Source organism: Myxine glutinosa, chromosome 12 (assembly GCF_964187855.1).
Source record: "Myxine glutinosa chromosome 12, kmMyxGlut1.1, whole genome shotgun sequence".
NCBI classification, from domain to species: domain Eukaryota; kingdom Metazoa; phylum Chordata; class Myxini; order Myxiniformes; family Myxinidae; genus Myxine; species Myxine glutinosa.
The window spans coordinates 112,900,522-112,922,565 of NC_136272.1; the positions used below are offsets into that span (position 1 = coordinate 112,900,522).

The 22,044-nt window shown below is 41.7% G+C and overlaps 1 protein-coding gene across 1 annotated transcript in view; it reads right to left on the bottom strand.

Moving 5' to 3' along the window:
* Positions 1-3,722: 3,722 nt before the first annotated feature.
* The window catches only part of LOC137437777 (uncharacterized), a 37,325-nt gene continuing 19,003 nt past the window's right edge, over positions 3,723-22,044 (bottom strand). The window contains exons 5-10 of the mRNA XM_068132385.2: positions 10,801-10,851; positions 10,343-10,399; positions 9,877-9,933; positions 8,576-8,681; positions 5,506-5,611; positions 3,723-4,884 (exon numbers count right to left, since the gene is read on the bottom strand). Coding sequence (XP_067988486.1) covers positions 4,880-4,884; positions 5,506-5,611; positions 8,576-8,681; positions 9,877-9,933; positions 10,343-10,399; positions 10,801-10,851 — 382 coding nt within the window. The 3' untranslated portion in view covers positions 3,723-4,879. The remainder of the gene's footprint in view (positions 4,885-5,505; positions 5,612-8,575; positions 8,682-9,876; positions 9,934-10,342; positions 10,400-10,800; positions 10,852-22,044) is intronic.

Consider the following 22,044-nt stretch of genomic DNA (forward strand, 5'->3'; position numbering starts at 1 on the left):
CCTGTAACACGTACCAGAGAAAACAAATCGTTTGCGCAATGGCCTCTCCAGTCTCCAATATTCGATGTGTTCACGGTTTGAATTATGTAACGTAACGTTTGTGGCGATGTTTGTGACTTTTGTGTTCACGGTCGTGTTTGATGTGACGGTGTGAACGTAATTTCGTAATGTTTTTCGTTTTTAATTTCGTAATCGTTTAATGAACGTTTAATGAGCGTAAGAATAATGTTTAATGATCATTAGATGAATGAATGTTATGAATAATGCCATGGCGTCGCGTTGGCAGCAGTGACAAAATAAAAATGTTTGCCAAGAACTTCAAAGAGAGAAAGGGAACTTTTATCAGCAATATCGTGTATCCTGAAGTTCTAAGCTGAAGAAGAGGTACAAAATCATTCCATTGTAGCGGTTACCGCTGGGTGTGCACAATCGCCTTGCACCTACCAAGGACACGGCCAGGGAGCAATCACCATGCCGGGCTCGTCCAGGCCGCCCGGACAGGCCCAGACGCGCCTCTCCCGGGCATGCCCGGACTCGCTGTTCCCGGGCTCGCCCGAGCCTCCCGGGCACGCCCGGTCTCGTCTTTCCCGGGTATGCCCAGACTCTTTCCCGGGTATGCCCAGGTCTTTCCAGGGCTCGCCCAAGACACCCGGGCATGCCCGCTCTCGCCTTTCCAGGGCTCACCCAGGATGCCCGGGCATGCCCGCTCTCGCCTTTCCAGGGCTCGCCCAAGACACCCGGGCATGCCCGCTCTCGCCTTTCCAGGGCTCGCCCAGGACGCCCGGGCATGCCCGCTCTCGCCTTTCCAGGGCTCGCCCAAGACACCCGGGCATGCCCGCTCTCGCCTTTCCAGGGCTCGCCCAGGACGCCCGGGCATGCCCGCTCTCGCCTTTCCAGGGCTCGCCCAGGACGCCCGGGCATGCCCGGTCTCGCTTTTCCTGGGCAAACGCTCCGGCATAATGTGTATATATATTGCTGCCCGATAAACGGGCTTTTCAGAGTACCCGAGTTTGATACGTGCAATAAAGCAACTCGGACGAATTTCCGTCTTTGGTCGCATCAATCCTTCCGACTCGCGTTGGAGCATAGCTCCTTCACCATTTTTTTTTCCAAAAGAAAAGCGTCCAGTTGATATCACTAATCACGATTTGAAACACGATGGAATAATATTTACCGATATGAACAGTGATGTGTTTTTTTTAATTGAAATTCTAAAAATACTGTTTAGATTTTGATGATTTGTGTGTGATATTTAACGGATGTTTATATAAATCGCGCCTCCAAATTGAAGCCCCGCCCTTAGGGCGGGTACCGTTGCTCGTCATATATAATGGCGACACAACAATTTTTACCGCTTTGCTTTGAAGAACGGGAATGAAGGTGGAGGAGCGTGTTAATATGTCTGGTGGAAGGCTGTGGGCTGTGAGGTGAGGGGGTTTTAAGCCAGATTTTAGTCTTACGGCCACCATATTGGTGCTCACTGTCACTGCGATGCGAAGCGAAAGACGCCTCAGAGCTGTTACATTCACAATCGCTATGTCGTATATACTATATACGACATGGTATACTCCCGATACGTGTTTCCTTCATTGTAAAAATTACCAAATCAACAGTAAAAAGGATTTTGAGTCGACAGGCCAAGTAAGTTTAGATAGGTCTGCTGACTACTGATCTAGTATTGACAACAATGTCGCGAACTGACTTACGATGCTAATTTTTTTATTATGTCAGCATCTGCATCTGTAACCGACAATGGATAAAGCAAACCAGAAGAGAGGAAACGGCGGTGCTGAGAAGGAACGTGATCGAAAGAAAAAGAAACTGTCAGATAGTGCTTCAAAGTGCGGAAACCTTTTGGATCTGTTCAAGAGTACTAATACTGGGCCTGGTGAAGTCAGTGAACACGGGGATAAGGATACCTAATCGGTAGCTGGACCATCAGCAGCTGAATATGGTAGATGATCAATTGGCAGTTGAACCAGTAGATGACCAATTGGCAGCTGAATCGGCAGAATTGGTGCAAATTGGTGAACATGAACAGGTGCGGTCAGCTGAGGGAGATGTACCTGCTGCAGCTGCTACACTTGCAGAGGAGGGATACCCCGCGATTAACTACTTTAAGAAACCATGTAGAGATGAAGATTGTTTGCTGTTTTGGAATTACCACCCTAATCAAAAAACTGACAACCGAGTGGTCAAGAGGTGTTTCATGCGAAAAGATGGTACAAACAGATGGTGGTTGTCATACAACAAGGACAATCATTCTCTTCACTGTTCAGTGTGCTTGGCGTTTTCCAGCACCTCAGACTGGTCCACGTTCATCGAGGGAATGACTGACTGGTGACATGTACATACACGTGTTGAAGAACATGAACGCTCTTGTTTTCATTTGAGATGCTCTACAGCATACCTGGTAGATCGACAACAGTCCAGCGTTTCTCACCTGCTTGCACGTAGCCATCATGATGAGGTTAGAAAGAGACGACAAGTGATGGAAAGAGTTGTGGATGTGGTCAAACTCATTGGTAAGAGGGGACTGAGCTACAGAGGAAGTAATGAAGAAGCAGCATACACACTTGACAATGAGGAGATCGACCATGGTACATTTCTGGAAGTTGTAAAACTACTTCAGAAGTATGAATCCTGCACAGCCGATCATCTCTCACGTTGTCCAGAACAGCAAGAAGCAACATGAGAAGGCAAAGAGTTCACGAGGTCGAGGCTCCTTGGTAACTTTGCTGTCTAAAACTACAGTGAATTATGTTATCACAGTTATCCGGGATAAGATATGTCAGTGGATTTCTGAAGAAGTAACAGACATGTTTGCTGTGGAAATTGATACCACTGAAGACATCTCAACTCAAGACCAGTGCTCTGTTGTTCTTAGATATGTTGATAGCACTAGCACTATCCAAGAAAGATTAGTGAGTGTGGTGAAATGTGAGGAATCTACTGGCGAAGCTTTTGTGCAACTTGTTTCTAAAGTCTTATTAGGACTGAATCTTGACCTCAAGAACTGTGTTGGAAACTCAACTGATGGTGCAGCAAACATGCAGGGGCGCCACAAAGGCTTCAGTACTCTGCTAACTGTGTTGGAAACTCAACTGATGGTGCAGCAAACATGCAGGGGCGCTACAAAGGCTTCAGTACTCTGCTATCAAAGGAAGCTCCAATGCAGATCCATGTTTGGTGCCACGCACATGTGTTAAATCTCGTTGTGACTGAAGCTACAAGTGTTGTGGTGACTAGCGCATCACTGTTCTCACTACTGAATGACATTGCAGTATTCTTTCGGGAATCTTATCAGCGAATGAACATCTGGAGTCGACACTCCACTACTGTGAAACGAATGGGAACTATCGGAGAAACGAGATGGTGGTCATGGGACGCCGCCTTGAAGAAGGTTTTTGGTTCATTCAACAACCCAACTGGAGCGCTTTTCATGGAAGTTATCACCACTCTTAATGCCATACTAGTTGCTGACCAGATCCAAGCAGCTGTTTTTTTATTGTGTTATTGAATTTATTGTGTGACATGACATCTGTCTTTGGAAATTTTTTCCAAGATGGGTTAGGGATAGTTTTTCTGGCTTGCTGTCTTCGTGTTTGTGTGCATTTGTATTGTGTCCTTTTATGATGCCGTGTTGTGTTTTTGTTTTGGTCCAGGTGTGTTTGAACCTCCTCCAAGAGCCATAAATAATGACGAATTGGGTCTACAAAATGTGTGCTTCAATGCAGGAGATTTTATTTCCAGATAAAGTTTCACATGAAGGTAAAATATCAAAGCAGTACAATATATAATGTATGAGTACATACCTGAAAATACAATATATTAAAACGCAAATATATGAATGGAAGCTGGCCACCACCCACAATCGCTGCACCCCAACCGTACATATACTCACACGTATCGAACATTTCGCTTTCGGAGCCAAAGCTCACATGCAAATCTCCATTTATCAAAAGCATTCACCCCCTTAAACCGTTTACAGGAAGCCAACCAGTTATAACATGTATGTAGCAGCTTAATTGCATTAACTCAGAAACACAATAATTTGAACGCTTCTGCGTCAAATTTACTAAAAAATATTCTTACACCTGATATTGAGAAATTCTGTCCTCGGCAAGAACTGTCTTTCTTTGTCCCTTGGATAATTGATTGGAGAGGCTCTTTCTCTTTCCCCACTGCAAGTAAACTGCGCAATGCCCCACTGCACGTGAGCTGGAGATCTGTGACGTCAGAACCATACGTCACCGCCTGACGTAACGGTAAGGTGGTAGATTAAGGCTTTGGAGGATTTCAAACAGCACCTGTCCTCAAATGATCAGACGGCAACAGAAGAACTTCCCAAAGATCCAAAATCATTACAAACGAATAAGATCAAGTAAAAAACGACAGGATTTATACAACATCAAAGGAACCACAAAACGTGGACGCGGTGTGCTCAACAGGATTATTAAACCAATTGTTCACGCAGTTCAAATCACGTCACCCGCCAAAATCGGCTCTGATTTGAGCACGTCAAACGCTATGACGTTTAACTCTGACGTCACGAATCTCCTCCCACAAGGCGGGCTCACCTTGACACGGGCGTGGCACGGCTTTGCTTGCAGTGCGATAGGCAGTCTGGGAGTTACCTGCCCGTATGAGCTGAACCAATTAGATTTTTCCCTCCACCTCACCTTGGAAACCAAATCCCTGCATTTCCATACGAAGCTATTTACTGAGATCAACGGTATATGACCCTGCATTCCCCCCATGTTCTTATGGTCTCTCCATCTGTGAAGCGGAATGAATAAGATTGGATTGTTCGATCGGATTCCTCCAAACGTCCGCAGACCAGGGCGGGCAGTGCCGAGTCAGCATCTTCGTTGATCATTTAACCTGCAGGGAGATCAAGGTGACATGTTGACCACATTCCATAATTTCATCCCTAAGGACAGTTAAAACTTTCCCCCACCATTAGGAACACACTCCAAGCCCATGTTTCGTTTTACTCATGACGGTACGAATGATGTCTGCCAGAGTGCCACTCCCTCCCCCTGTCGCCTTTAGCCACTCCCCCTTTTACCCTCTTGCCCCACCCCTTCCTCTTTTCGCCCCTCCCCAAACGACAGTGAGTCTTCTTCCTCTGTAGTATGTGCCACAAATGGCTTCAGGTAGCATAATTTGCTGGAGGTGCAGCTGTGCCACTGATGCAGTGCCCCGTGTAGGTTACAATAGGAATTTGTAATTTGTTCAGGGTTTCGGCGATAACTCGCCTACTCTTCGTGAAGGACGCTTTAGGATCTTTGAAGTCCACCGACCAATGTTGGCCGATTGGACACCCAGTTTCACGTCACACACATTGATACCTAGCTTTGTGTGTGAAACACCAGGGTGACAGACAGTTCATGGCTAGGATGTCATTTGAACCCAGGTTGGACAGCTCGGACACGTGTGCATACACTTGGTCTATATACCCTGCCAGCCCTAATGAACTGTAAATTTACAGCAAAGACTCACGTCGTCGTTGTTTGTCGAAGCAGCGGTCGCAGCACACCTGCTTGTTGACCACACTGAGACGGTCACCATCACCCTTGTTGCCCAGAGGAGTGTCGCAGATGCCACACTGCAGGAAAAATATGACATGAGTGATAGGAATTCTTATTACTTGCAAAATCGAACATTTTTCAAATATACTCAGAGGCAAAAGTTATTGTGACATGGAATTTTTTCATTGGTAATCTTGTGAATGAATTTTTGGATTTGAACCAGAGAAAGAGTGTGTTAAAATGGTCGAAGAAACGCAACCAAGCAGTTGTTGTTCGAATTGCACGAAATTTACAAGAAGCATGACATATTCGAGAAAAATGGCCAGCAATGTTCACTTTAAAAGGACAGACAACCAGACGCTTATCATTTCCACTCAATGCAGTCTTAAGAAGTGCAGAAGTCAGAAAAACACCTCTATTCATCGTTCTGGAACAAGTTCGACATGCCACGCCTCGGGGAAAATGACAGATGGAGAGCTATCGGTATGCTTCAGTCTGGTACCTCGCAGCGTGATGTTGCTCGTCGATTCAACGTCCATGGAAACACCATTTGGCAGAGCTTCACCGAGCTGACGGTGGGACACGTGTCTACAGGTGCACAGGTGAACGTTACATCAGGCCATGTGTTCTGGAAGGGGATCGTTTTGGAGGTGGGGGCGTTATGATCTGGGGTGGGATAACAGCTGCAGCAAGAACGCCAATGATTGTGATTGAGGGGAACTTGAATGCTGTGAGGTACCGAGACGAGATTTTGCAAATGGCCGCTTTACCGTTTTTGCAACAGAACGGCCCTTGAGTGACGTTTCAACACGATAACGCCAGACCACACGTTGCTCGAGTTGTACAGCAGTATCTTAATCAGAACAATGTTAATGTGTTACCCTGGCCTGCAAGATCCCCTGATTTGTCACCCATTGAACACGTCTGGGATGAAATGGAGCGACGTTTACGACGTCATCCGAATCCTCCAAAAACGCTGCAGGAACTCCGCCAAATCCTTCCTCGGATATGGAATGATCTTCCCAAGGACTTTCATCGACGTTTAGTGGCCTCAATGAGGCGAAGGTGCCAGGCCTGCATCAATGCACAAGGTGGACACACTCGCTACTGACCGTGTGAACTTGCTTGTGAACCCCCTCTTGTGTTGTGGCTCATTTGCATATGCCAGGTGTGCTGTTCTTATGGACTGTTGATCGTTACCATACCTTGGAACATTTGTCTTTCCATGTAATAACATTTCATTCGCGGCAGTAAAAGTTTAACACTGATTCTGTTTGTTGTTTGTGTGTCACAATAACTTTTGCCTTTGAGTATATATTGGTTGGTCTTGTGCGTTATTCTGTCTGTCTGTCTGTCTGTCTGTCTGTCTGTTTGTCTGTCAATCAGCTACAGGCCACAATTTAAAACCAATCTTCACGAAACCTCACCAGACGGTAGAGTTGGTCAGAAGGAAGAAGCCTATTGCTTTTGAGGTCGAAGGTCATCTTGAGGTCAGATTTCTAAAATTGTCATTTTTTATCCGATTGATTTGAAAATTGAACAGCATTTGCTTATGGAGTCAATAAATTGGGAAACCAAACTATTTTTGAGGACAATAAATCAAAGGTCAACTCAAGGTCAAACTTCCATAATCATCCATTTTCATCTGAAAAATTGTCCGTTTTCATCCTATTAAATTGAAAATTTAACAGCAATTACATAGAGCATCACTGAATTGGGAAAGCAACTGTTTGAGGTCAGCAGGTCAAAGGTCAACGAAACTCAAACATCTAAAATCCATTTTCATCTGAAAAATCATCATTTTAAATCCGATTGACCCGAGCTTTGATTAAGATTGTTAATTTTAATCTTGATGAAATGGACAATTTGATGTATCCAATTAATCCATGGCAACTTTTTTTTGGAGGAGGGGAGGGGTTTTTTTTTTTTTTTTTGCAAGTATCGTGCTCTTAGTCAGGTTCACGATGTTTTTTCGTTCAAAATCATGGTAGATTAGCAAACCTATACATTTTTGGAAACGTTATTACATGGAAAATCTGAAAATCAATGTTTACATTTGCCAATTCCGACCAATTCGATTCGACCAATTCGACCATTCGACCATTCGACCAATCGCTTCGATCGACCATTCGACCATTCGACCAATTCGATCGATTCGATTTGATTCGATTCATCGAATTCGATTCGATCGACCATTCGACCAATTCGATTTGCCAATCAATTTGACCGACCTTTGCTTGTGTGGAACGGACTGTGAAAACGATGCGGACTATATTGTCGGATACGACACACAGGACAGTGATGACGAACTCTAAATGGCATATTCTGTAATCGTGTATGTTTGATGCCATTGACTGCCTGTGTATATTTTGTCATTGACTGCCTGCGTAGATGTGAAGTTATACTGACTGCATGTGTATATATGATTTTGCTGACTGCCTGTGTATGTTTGGTGATATGAATTATTGTGACACATTTTGATGTTATTAACTGCCTGTACAAAATGATAACATGTATTTGCTTATGCAACTTATCGCGAATATAAAGACAGTATTTTGCAATTCAAAACCTTTGATTCGTGTCTTACCATTCCCCATAGCACTAATTTGATACTTTCATTGGATTCCTTGTCCCTGAAAATATAGGTTTAGTATATTTTAAAAAGTTTTTAGGGTAATTAGAGGCAGAAATAGAGCAAAATATGTATTTTACAGTGGCCATTTTGAAAATCCAAAATGGCCGCCATACAGGTATCTCTCCAAATGTAAACATTGATTTTTAGTTTCCTTATGCTATAACCTTTCCAAAAATGTATAGGTTTGCTCATCTACCATGATTTTGAACGAAATATAATTGATTGACATAGTGAACCGGACTATCTGCTTGACGTATTTTTTGTTTGATTTATTATCGTAATCCCAACTGATTCCGTTTACAAATTGTGCTTGCATCCACCGTTATATCATTGGAGGTGCACTGCATGAGCCTTGCGGTTCAGCACGACCCAGTGCACTCGTGCAAGTAGCGCTCAAGGTACGTACGTTGAAGCAATCCTTGTGGAAGTACTGCTTCAAGTGCTCCAGGACGAAGCAGTCTTTCTTTCCCAGGGCATGGTTGCAGCGGGTGCAGTGGTGCCAGGCATTGGTCCTGCGAGGGCACGATGCATTATAACAAGCGGGATGTGGATTATGGAAACAGCAGGAATGAAAGCTCAAGGAAAGGAAAAGCAAGCAGGGTGTTTGAATACCATCCAAAATAAGTTTGAGCCACCAAATCATTTTATTTCCCCATCATGATTGGACTGAGATGATCCTAGTCCCAACACCTTGGATGGTTTTCCTATGGTACTAAAGGTCTGAAATGGTGCGATACTGTCCAAGTTGAAGTTCAGAGTTCATGAGTTACAATGTTCTTGGGTCAAATTCGCAAAAAGAAAACAGCATCGCACCTGTCAATCCAGGGCACCTGCATAACCTGTTCTGCTACAATAATCATTATGGCTTTGTTAAACTGGTGTTTGGAAAACGTACAACCTTTGGAGAAGGCAGGGCTCAGTTGGGCTTGGCAGGGAAGGGCTCGGTTTAGGCATTTATACTCATTGTTTGTTCATTTCTCATGCTCTGATTCACTCCCATCCCACAAATGGAATGTAAACGAGTCAGGCCGGGGCAGGAACAAAACGTTTTAGCCTGCATGCCTTTTTTTTACACGAAGTCGAGGCTCGTGGAAGAGCTAACAAGCAGAACATATAATAAAGGGAGCGGGCGACAAGAGGGAGAGAGAGAGAGGGAAACACAACAACAGTAGAGAACAGACATCAGGAGATCTGTGGAAGAGAGAGCGCTGGGGTGGGGTACGCGGTACAAATGGACACTACAAGGGCTTTCATGAAAGAAAACGGAATTTGAAGGAGGTGGATTTGGGCTGGATTAAAGACGGTAGAAGAGATCAAGGTTTTGGATGGGGGAAGATAAGAGATGGTGGTGAACAGCTGTTTTAAAGACCTGGAGGGAGGAGTGGGATTGAAGGGAGTGGGGGAGTTTGTTCCAGAGGTGGGAGAAAAGGGGAATGAAAGAGTGAAGGTGAGCAGAGAGCCGAGATTTTGGCTGTTTCACCAGAAGAGGGTTGCTGGCAGATCTTGCGCGACCTGCAGGAATATTTGGAGGACCGAGCACAGATAGATTAACGTACATCCGAGGGACGGACAATTTGACGGACAGTAGACATTGGACAATAACACATGGTAGATGCGATGTGGACCTGGAGTGTCCGTGTCATGAACACGAACAGATTAAGCGAGTTTTGACATTATCTCTAACTTTAATTAAACTACTCCACGTACCAGTTGTTTTGACTGTTTGAAGTGTCCTTCTTGCTGCTCCAGGACTCCGTCTGGGTTCTGCAACACAAGCCAGTGATGGGATTAGGGTAGAATGTAATGTTATTGTAATGGAATGGAGTATCATGGTTTTAAGGCATCTCTGTCACAGCTATGGCTTTAAGCTGGCTGTCTATTCTGCTCAAACTTGTGAACATGATTGATGGGTGCTGATACTCAGGTTACATTCCACTTTCTTTACAGGAACCAAACGGTTTAGTGAGCCCTGGTTAGTTAAGAAAAATGTCCTCCCAACGCAATTTCACTGCGTTGTTTGTGTACACTCGAGGATATCGTCACTTATAACCCCTCATGGACAAAATAATCAACAATGAGTCGGTGTTTATCTCATGTTTCCTTACTGAATGGGCAAATCTTTTACAAAGACTTTGTGTAATCAAGCAAGCAGATTGTCATTCATCCTTCTTACCTTGTAGTTGTTGTTATTTTCTGCGTCATGTTTGGTCCATCGGACTTGTCAGAATAGCTGTGGGGAACACAGACATTTATATGAAGAAGGATACCCACACACTCTCTGAGAACAACACAACATCACAACTTAGCCCATGAATCGAGATCCTTCATCAAAACGAGGATGGACACCTCGAGTCCTGGGAGGACTCCGTTTCACTTTCTGAAACCCGAATTATGGCGATGACAATCAATGACACACACACACACACACACACACACACACGTTTCCACCTGAGATTGTTCCACCTTATTTCAATGACACACACATACACACACACACACACACACACACACACACACACACACACACACACACACACACACACTCTCTCTCTCTCTCTCTCTCTCTCTCTCTCTCTCTCTCTCTCTCTCTCTCTCTCGTTTCCACCTTAGATTGTCATTCATCCTTCTTACCTTGTAGTTATTTTCTGCGTCATGTTTGGTCCATCGGTCCTATCAGTATAACTGTGGGGAACACAGACATTTATATGATGAAGGATACCCACAAACTCTCTGAGAACAACACAACTTCACAACTTAGCCCATGAATCGAGATCCTTCATCAAAACGAGGATGGATACCTCGAGTCCTGGGAGGACTCCGTTTCACTTTCTGAAACCCGATTTTATGGCGAGGACAATCAATGACACACACACACACACACACACACACACACACACACACACACTCTCTCTCTTCTCCCCTCTCCCCTCTCTCCCCTTCCCCTTACCCCTCTCACCCCCCCCCCTCTCCCCTCTCCGTCTCCCTCTCCCTCTCCCTCCCCCTCCGTCACTCACTCGTCAGGCTTTGGGGTCGGTTTCAGCTTCTCTTTCTGACCCCAGAAAAAACCAGCCATTCTGTAAAGATTCCTCTTGAGATGATACGCAAACCCAACAGAGCACCAACACTATCCTGCACTCGATCCCACACACTGCCTTTACACTCAGGGTGTGGTTCTAATGCAGGGCGTCTCATGTGCGCATTATTTCGCTGGTGTCAGGTTTCAAGCCAAAGATACCACACCCTTCAAATTATCCATTTTCCTACTCTGTTAACATCTCTGTCTCTCTCTCTGAGACATTAAATAGCAAGATAGAGAATCAGGGCAAATGTTCAGAGGGAAAGAGATACACAAATACTGTGGCTTCAGGAAGTATTCACAACTCTTGACTTTTTCACATTTTGTTGTGTTACAGCCTGAATTTCAAATGGATTAAACTGAGATTTTTTTTGTCACCGATCTACACATAATACTCCATAATGTCAAAGTGGATTTTTGTTTTTAAGAAATTTTTACAAAATAATTAAAAAATAAAAGCTGAAATGTCTTGAGTCAATAAGTATTCAACCCCTTTGCTATGACACTCCAAATTGAGCTCGGGTGCATCCAATTTCCTTTCATCATCCATGAGATGTCTCTACAACTGGATTGGAGCCCACTTGTGGCCAATTCAATCGATTGGACATGATTTAGAAAGAAACACACCTTTCTATATCAGGTCCCACAGTGCATGTGAGAACATAAACTCTACCATGAAGTCCAAGGAACTCTCCGTAGAACTCCAACATAGAATTGTGAGAAGTCATACATCTGGGGAAAGGTATAAAACAATTTCTAGAGTGTTGAAAGTTCCCAGGAGCACAATGACCTCCACCATTAGGAAATTGAAATAATATGGAACGACAAAAACCCTTCCTAGAGCTGGCCGACCCGACAAAACTGAGCAACTGGGCAAGAAGGACCTTTGTGAGGTAGGTGACCAATAACCCAATGACCACTCTGATCTGATCCACCACTACAAAGTTCCTTGGCTGAGATCGGACAACTTGCCGGAAGAATAACAGTCTCTGCAGCACTTCACAAATCTAGGCTTTGTGAGAGAGTGGCCAGACAGAAGACACTACTGAGAAAATGGCACATGACTGCACGCCTTGAGTTTGAGTAAAGGCATGTGAACGACTGAGAGTACGAGGCAAATATTCTTTGGTCTGATGAGACAAAAATTGAACTCTTTGCCTTGAATTCAAAGTGCTACGTCTGGTGGAATCCAAGCACAGCTCATCATACATCGAACACCATCACTACCATTAGTGGGGCAACTTAGCATAACAATTGTGCATTTTGTGAGGAAAGCACCAAATTTGGCAGACTAGTAGACTATCATATTATGAAAAGATCTGGATATTGGGCCATCTCAGATTCAGAGATTTGATTTTTGCAAGATTTAGATTCGATTGGGATCGAAGAGAACACCTTCTTCGTCTTCTGTACAGTGAAGTTGCCAGCCCTGAATGATCTGGCTACATCTGGGTGCTTCATTGGGAGTGCAACCCTGTCCCTCAAGTGAACAGGGACCCACCTGGCATAGTGTGTGTGGTCTAAGGCATGGAACCATGGGACCAGTTCCGTCAGGGCATCAAGGTACATCGTGAATGAAGCCTGCCGCAGAGAACGCACGTAGACCAGTACCAATATCTCTAGTTCCAGCACAGTTGCCCAGTACTGAAAGTTGGGAATGTCTTCTCCTCTCTGGTGACACCAGTCTTCGAACTCAGGCAGGTCTGCTGCATCATCAGCATATGTCATACAGTGGCGTTCATACGCATGGTGTTGCAGGATGTGCAGTGCCGCTGCAGTGATTTGATGAGCTCTTCTTGTGCGGGTGATGTAGGCAGCTCGCAGGAAGGAGTCGGCCGTCCCTGGCGTTGCAATCTCAGCTTGCAAATCTGAAAAATCTGCAAATCTTGCAAAAATCAAATCTCTGAATCTGAGATGGCCCAATATCCAGATCTTTTCACAATATGATATTCTACTAGCGTGCCAAATTTGGTGCTTTCCTCACAAAATGCACAATTGTTATGCTATATTTAGCTTAGCTGCCGGACTACATGAAGCGTAGTGCTGGTAGCATCATGCTAAGGGGATGCTTTTCAGCTGCAGGTACTGTGAGACTTGGAAGGATAGAGGGAACAATTCATGGAGCCAAATACAGGCAAATCCTAGAGGAGAACCTGCTTCAGAGTGAAAAAAGACCTTGGACCGCAGCAAAAAATTACATTCCAACAGGACAATGACCTCAAGCATACAGCCAAAGTTACACTGGAATGGATTCAAAACAGGAATGTGAAAGTCCTTCAGTGGCCCAGCCAAAGCCCATACTTGAATCCCATTGAGAATCTGTGGAAAGACTTGAAGATTGCTGTTCACCGATGCTCCCCACCCAACTTGACAGAGCTTGAGCAAATCTGCAAGGAAAAATGGGAGAAACTCCCCAAATCCAGATGTGCAAATTTAATTACTTTTAGGACCTTTAAACCTTACGATGACCTACTTATAGGTGGATGGGGAGGATGCCATGAACTTAAGTTCTATCACACCAAAATATCAATTTAGCCAACTTTGGTCACAACCCATTAGCAATTTTGCAGAACAAGTTGCAAGTGTTGATGGACGGATGGCACGCCATCCCATCAGCTCACCTAAACTAGGTTCTAGGTGAGCCAAAAATAAATGGAATCAACAGAACATTGAACAGAGAATGATGATCGCTGCTGACTTCTCCTTCCATCCTACAGTGCTTAGTGTCTTATGCTGTTTCTTGCTCCAGTTCTCTTTCTAATCTGTGGAGATTTTAATTGCCACCATGGCACTTAGTTGGGAGTCAATGCTCAAACAACAGTCCACTGTGTTGCAGCAGAGGCCTTTTTCGATAGTAACCCTTACCCAGTGTCTCTACTCCCTCTCATCTCTCCAAATGTCAGTCATTTTTAGGTCGATTTAGTCACGTCAAACTTTCCCTAAAGCCTGTCCTACTCCTCATCCGCTGTTCTTCACCCTTCTGATAACATCCATGTAAACCTTGGCTGTCTTCAGAGCTGCCATGGTGCAGACGTGTGTGTCAGTTCAGCCAGAAAGAATGGTCTGGTCTGACATCCGCTATCTCCATCACACTGGTCCATTATCTCATCGGTTCTCGATATCAATGGCTCCTGGAATTACTTCCTCAACAGACTACTATATCTCCTACGCTGGTTCATCCTGTCATGCAACTCCAACTGTCCTATGCAACATCCCGACGATGATGTGGAGAGGCAATTACAAAAACGAAGCTTTTCGTGCTGTTTCTCCTCAAGATTCACCTCAAGACTCACCAAGACTCAAGCCTCTCACTCACCGCAGGCAGGTTGGTGGTCTTTCCGTCTTCTACCGACTCCTCTCTGGCCTTGCCCCCCCCCCAGCTCTCTCTGGGCTCTGTCCCGCAAATATTCCTACAGGTCGCACAAGATCTGCCTGCAACCCTCTTATGGTCAAACTGCCAAAATCAAGACTCTCTGCTCACTTTCACTCCTTCATTCCTCTTTTCTCCCACCTCTGGAACAAACTCCCTCATTCTCTTCAATCCCACTCCACCCTCCAGGTCTTTAAAACAGCTGTTCACCACCATCTCTTATCTTCCCCCATCCAAAACCTTGATATTTTCTATCCCCGATAATTTCACCCCAATTCCACTTTTTGAAATACCAACTTCTGTCCTGGAAGTCCTTGGTGTCCTTGTGTTTTATACTTCTCCCACCCCCCCCCCCTTCCCACGCCTCCTCCCCCCAAGCCCTCTCCCTCCCACACATCTCCCTGCTCTTAAATGTTGTGTGCTCTCAAGTGTTTGCGTGCTTGCCATTCTCTTGTCTTCCGCTCCCTCTTTTTATATATTTTGTTTGTCTGGTTGATTTGTTTGTGAAGTAAATGTCAGCTCTTTCACGAGCCTCGATTCAGTATACAAAAAAAAGGAAAAAAAAAAAAAAAAAAAAAAAAAAAAAAGATTGTTGTTTCGTCTTTCTAATGATTGAGAATTATATGCCACAGTTATTGTTCTCTCTTGTACAATAACTGTATTATATAAATAGTGTATTATTTAGTGTATTATAATTATATAAATAGTGTATTATAATTATTTAGCATACACAATAAAATAGTGTATTATAATAATTATCCCCTTGGAATCACAAGAGCCATAAACTTTCCAGCAGCAGGATGATTCAGCATTCTGATGACGCCGGAAAATCCAGAGGCTTTTCAGGCTGTATACTTAGTTATTGTGCACCGCACCTTTCCTATGCCATCTCCAGGCATTGCAAATCGTCACTGCCGGGCACCGAAGGGGGCTCGGCAGTGACGCACGCTGAAAAGGATTACTCCGTTTTCACTCTGGTTGTTTTCTTGTTTGTTTTCTTGTTTTCTTGTTTTCTTGTTTTCTTGTTTGTTGTCTGGGCGATATCTCAGCCATCCTTTGAGCTAGGAAGCTGAAATTTCGGCACAGTCGTAAGCAAGTCCTTTATCAAAAACGGTATTTTTTGTTTTTTGATTAATCAATTAATTGAGGAGTTATTTAATTATTAGCGATTAATTAGTACTTATTTAATTAATCAAATTTCCTTTCTCTTCTGACCATCAACTCAGGCACCTTTTGAGTGAGGAAGCTGATCTTTGGACATGCCAATGACCAGGTGATTTGGCTGCAAAGGCTCTTTTTGATTTATTAATTAATCAATTAATCAATTAATCGATTAAATATTTAATTATATGATTAATTACTTTAAAAAAAAAAATCAGTTGCACATTCTGATGAAATGGTGGTGGTTTATGTGTTCTGTGACCGAATTGATTAATAATTTAATTTTTTAATGATTATTATTTATTTATTTTCATTATTAATCATTTATTTATTTTCTTTCTCCTTTGGCCAATATCTCAGGCACCTTTTGAGCTGGGAAGCTAATATTTGGACATGACAGTGACCAAGTGATGTGGCTGTCAAGGATATTTTTGATTTATTGATTAATCATTTAATCGATTAATTGTTTATTGATTAATTGATTAATTATTTATTGATTAATCAATTAATTATTTAATTTTTTATTAATGACTTATTTAATTCAATTTCTAAAAGATACTTCTTCGGATGAAGCACTAGTGGTTTAGTTATGCTATTAGCGAATTGATGAAGAAAATATTTTGTGATAATCTTGTATTTGATTTTAATTATACAATTAATCAATCAATTAGCATACACGTCTCCCTCCCAATGCAGCCTCTATGAGCTGCACTGCGGTATATTTAATTATTTGGCATGGGGGCGGTGTACTTTGAATGTATCTGTACGTTTGCTTTCGGATTTGAAATGGTGATTCCATCTTCCATCCCGAGATAAATCCAGGTAGAGGGTGAAGAGAAACTTTCTGCATTCTCCAAATATGTCAAAATAAATGTAAAAAGTTGCGCTTTTTTGTTGCCTTTAAAAATATCATTCTTTTCACATATATTTTCAGTTTCAAAACTCCTAACTTGTTTGTTTTTTATTTTAGCTATGTTTAAAAGTTATGTGATAAGGCCTAAGTATCTCCCAAATAAAGGCATCATGTCAATACTAATGAGATTACATCTTTGTTAAAAGCAACAAAACAGTTTGCTCGACCAGGGTCATACTAAGTTTGATAAGGGTGGGTCCAGGTGCTTTACCTTGGAAGGGTATAGTTTGTGCATATCCACTACAATGTACATGATATAACAATAGAAAATACTAGCAGGTGTTAATAAAATACCCGGCATTGCCCAATGATGTTGTAATACTGTTGGCATTTTGAAGAAATCAATTTGAAATAGTGGGTTTTTTCTATTTTTCTATTCTTTTTTTTTTTGTGAGTGCCTAAAACACTTACCTACTAAGGAAAATTTTACACACACACACACACACACACACACACACACCAGGGATCTTTTTATATTACCTTTCACATGGCTACAAAGGCTTAGGCACTATAGCGCAATTTTTAAAAATCCTCCCCAAAAAAAGATAAAACATAGGAGCAATACCTCTGGCACTCACCTGGAGGAATAAACAGTATACTACACTGACTAAAGGTATGTTAAACCAACTTGAATGGTTTCTAGAAGACAGGGCAGCATGTAGAATCATACTAACATAATCATGAGACTTTAAACAAAAAAATACATATTTTGAGGGGCGACCCTTTCCCTCCACCCCCTCCCCCTCTCATCCCGTGTACCTCCTCAGACCCCAATTTTTCCAATGCCTTGAACAAACATTGGTACATCACGGGTGATGAAAGTTGTGGTGAAGTTTCATTGAAATTGTGTATGTAGTTTCAGAGAAAAGAGCAAATACCTATTTTGGGGGGAAACCCCCCAGTAGAACCCTCATGGCCTGATTTTTTTAAACGCTGTGAACAAACTTTGGTACAGCACGGGTGATTAAGGTCGTGGTCAAGTTTCATCAGAATTGCGTGTGTATATTCTGAGAAAAAAAGCAAATACCTACTTTGGGGTTCGACCCCCTCCCCCACCCCCCTCCCCACACACCCACTCATGGGCCAGATTTTTTTAATGCCGTGAACAAACTTTGGTACATCACGGGTGATGAAGATTGTGGTCAAGTTTCAGTGAAATCGTGTGTGTAGTTTCAGCGAAGAAAGCAAATATCTATTTTGGGTCTCAAACCTGGACCTACTTTGACCCCCCCCAACCTCCCCCCCCCCCCCATAGACCCCTTTAAACTTCGATTTTCTTAGTGCCGTAAACAAACTTCGGTACATCATGGGTGATGAAGATTGTGGTCAAGTTTCATCGAAATATTGTGTGTGTAGTTCCAGAGGAAAAATCTAATTCTTATTTTGGGGGGTCAAACCTGGATGCACTTTGACCCCCAGTAGACCCCGTTAGACCCCGATTTTTTTTTAATACCGTGAACAAACCAGTCAAAACACAACAAATATCATTTGTGCCAAATTTGGTCGCAATCCCATCAGCGGTTTCGGAGAAGAGGTTTCAAGTGTTTACGAACAGACGGACGGACAGATCTGACGGAGAATTATTTCTTTTCCTTTGATCCAACATGGCTGCCAGACCATGTGACCTCTCATTTATTTGTGGACACCCTCATATCCCTAAGGTTCGGCCTTTGGGGAACATGTGTGTGAAGTTTCCACTCGATCTGTAAAGCCGTTTTGGAGGAGTTGCTTTTAAAGGTTTAGGCCTGGTTGCATGAAGCATCCTTAAGGGAAGATTTGAGTATTTACTTAAATATTTCCTCAAGTTTCCCCTTTAGGACATCCTTGATGTGAGAATTGTTGCATAGACGAATATTCCTTCAGCTTTTCCTTAGAACCTTCCTTAAACTCAAGGGAGCTTCCCCTAACCTTCGCCCCCACCGCTCCCTCCCCCTCACAACCCCTCCCCTTACTTAAGCACCAACCTTTAGGTTTCCATGAGGTGCTCTTCATGGAAATTGGTCACGGAGAGAATGATTTGGATAACATTAGTCAGTCCTCCATAACATCCAGAATATTTTACTTGTTGCTTCACATCTATATTTCACTTTTATAATTTCACACCTTCACCAAATCTCGGAACGTTTCTACACATTTACTGCATTAACCCATTTACAACTAGAACAGCACTCAGTAGAAAGCATACCTCCGCCAGGCTGAACAGTTTACGTTTTGTATCCCACTGATAGGTCAGATCTGGATTCGGACCTGAACCAAAATCTGATCGGCTTGTTCTTGTCACTTACCCGACTCAACCACCACGTTTTGTCATAAGACATCCACAACATTTTGAAATATCATGCTATATATAGTTTTTGGCCCTATCACTCAATGGTGAAGAATCATTTAATTTTTAAAGTTCTCGTATCCGGCTTCGTATCTTTACCAAAGTCGAATCGTTTCATCCGAATCACATACCCAACCTCTCCACCAAATTTCGTCTGAATCTGTCCACAACTTTTTGAGACATCCTGTTCACAAACAGACAGACAGAAAAACAAACAAGTACAGATATATTCAAAGTACACCACCCCGATGCCAAATAAATAAATATCCTCCAGTGTGGCATTGCCGGGCCTTAGGTCAGAGACGTGTACAATAATTCATTGATTAATTGCATAACTAAAATCAATAAACAATAATCATGAAATATTTTCTTCATCAATTGGCTAATAGCATACCTAAACCACCAGTGCTTCATCCGAAGCTGTGACTTTTTGAGAATTAATTAAATAAGTCATTAATTGAAAAAATTCAATAATTGATTGATTAATTGCATAATTAAAATCAATAAATAATAATCATAAAATATTTTCTTCATCATTTGGCTAATAGCATACCTAAACCACCAGTGCTTCATCCGAAGCTGTGATTTTTTGAAAATTAATTAAATAAGTCATTAATTGAAAAAATTCAATAATTGATTGATTAATTGCATAATTAAAATCAATAAATAATAATCATAAAATATTTTCTTCATCAATTGGCTAATAGCATACCTAAACCACCAGTGCTTCATCCGAAGCTGTGACTTTTTGAGAATTAATTAAATAAGTCATTAATTGAAAAAATTCAATAATTGATTGATTAATTGCATAATTAAAATCAATAAATAATAATCATAAAATATTTTCTTCATCGTTTGGCTAATAACATACCTAAACCACCAGTGCTTCATCCGAAGCTGTGATTTTTTGAAAATTAATTAAATAAGTCATTAATTGAAAAAATTCAATAATTGATTGATTAATTGCATAATTAAAATCAATAAATAATAATCATAAAATATTTTCTTCATCAATTGGCTAATAGCATACCTAAACCACCAGTGCTTCATCTGAAGCTGTGACTTTTTGAGAATTAATTAAATAAGTCATTAATTGAAAAAAATCAATAATTGATTGATTAATTGCATAATTAAAATCAATAAATAATAATCATAAAATATTTTCTTCATCATTTGGCTAATAGCATACCTAAACCACCAGTGCTTCATCTGAAGCTGTGATTTTTTGAAAATTAATTAAATAAGTCATTAATTGAAAAAATTCAATAATTGATTGATTAATTGCATAATTAAAATCAATAAATAATAATCATAAAATATTTTCTTCATCAATTGGCTAATAGCATACCTAAACCACCAGTGCTTCATCCGAAGCTGTGACTTTTTGAAAATTAATTAAATAAGTCATTAATTGAAAAAATTCAATAATTAATTGATTAATCAATATATAATTAATCGATCAATTGATTAATCAATAAATCAAAAATATCTTTTATAGCCACATCACTTGGTCACTCTCATGTCCAAATATCAGCTTCCTAGCTCAAAAGGTGCCTGAGATATTGCCCAGATGAGAAAGAAAATAAATAGATGATTAATAATGAAAATAAATAAATAATAATCATAAAATAATGAAATAATTAATCAATTGGCAAATAGAATATCTAAACCACTACCGTTTCATCTGAATCTGTAACTTAAAAAAATTAATTAATTAAGTCATAATTCGAATAATTAAATAATTAATCGAATAATTGATTAATCAATAAAACAAAAATAGCCTTTACGGCCAAATCACTTGGTCATTGTCATGTCCAAATATCATCTTCCTAACTGAAAAGGTGCCTGAGATAATGGCCAGAAGAGAAAGGAAATGTATAAGTACTTAATTAATCGCTAATAATTAAGTAACTAATCAATTCATTGATTAATCAAAAAACAAGAATTACTGGTTTTGCCAAAGCTTTTAGTACCGGTTTTTACTTGACTGGTTTTTACTTTTGGTACTGGTTTGGTACCAGTAAAAATACTTTTGCCAAAGAAAAAGCGGTTTTTACTCACTATTGTGCCAAAATGTCAGCTTCCTAGCTCAAAGGATGGCTGAGATATCGCCCGGACAAACAAACAAACAAACAACCGGAGTGAAAACTGAGTACTCCCTTTCAGCACGCGTCATTGCCAGGCCCCTTTCGGTGCCCGGAAATGACGTCATGCAGTGCCTGGAGATGCCATAGGAAAGGAGCGGTGTACAACAAACAAACAAACAACCGGAGTGAAAACTGAGTACTCCCTTTCAGCACGCGTCATTGCCAGGCCCCTTTCGGTGCCCGGAAATGACGTCATGCAGTGCCTGGAGATGCCATAGGAAAGGAGCGGTGTACAACAGACAGCGGTGAGAACATAACTTCCATCCATCCTCGGTGGCGGACGTAATCAAATGCTCAATGCAAATCGATTGAATTTTATACAATAATCATTTTATGCCTCTTTCATCCGGAAGTATGTATGCTCCATGCAGCGATTAATAAGCGATTATGTAACAATATAACATTAAATAATATATAATGACGTGTTCATTTTAACAATAATACAAGTCGCTTGCATGTAATTTCTGAGAATACTACAGAACTAATTCCTGAACAAAGAACCATTTGCTTCTTTGAACTATCTCTAATCTGATTGGTCGCCGAGCATGGCAACAGCTCATGAGGATTTCCTAAGGGTTATTTATGCAACAACCCTTAAGAAAGTATTTTGCTAAGGAATCACAGTGTACCTTAAGGTAAATCTTTCCTTAAGGATAAGGGAATTTTATGCAACTGGGCCTTAGTCTTCAAAAAAAAAAAAACCTGCGAGACCATTTGACCTATGATTTATTCATGAACACCCTATATTCCCCAAGTCCAGTAGATCATGCCCATGAAGTGTCGCATCGATCTGGTCAGCCGTTCTGGAGAAGTTGGCTTTTACAGTGTTTATGTTCAATCCAATATGGCTGCGAAGTCTGGTGTTGGCTTAGCGGTTAGGGT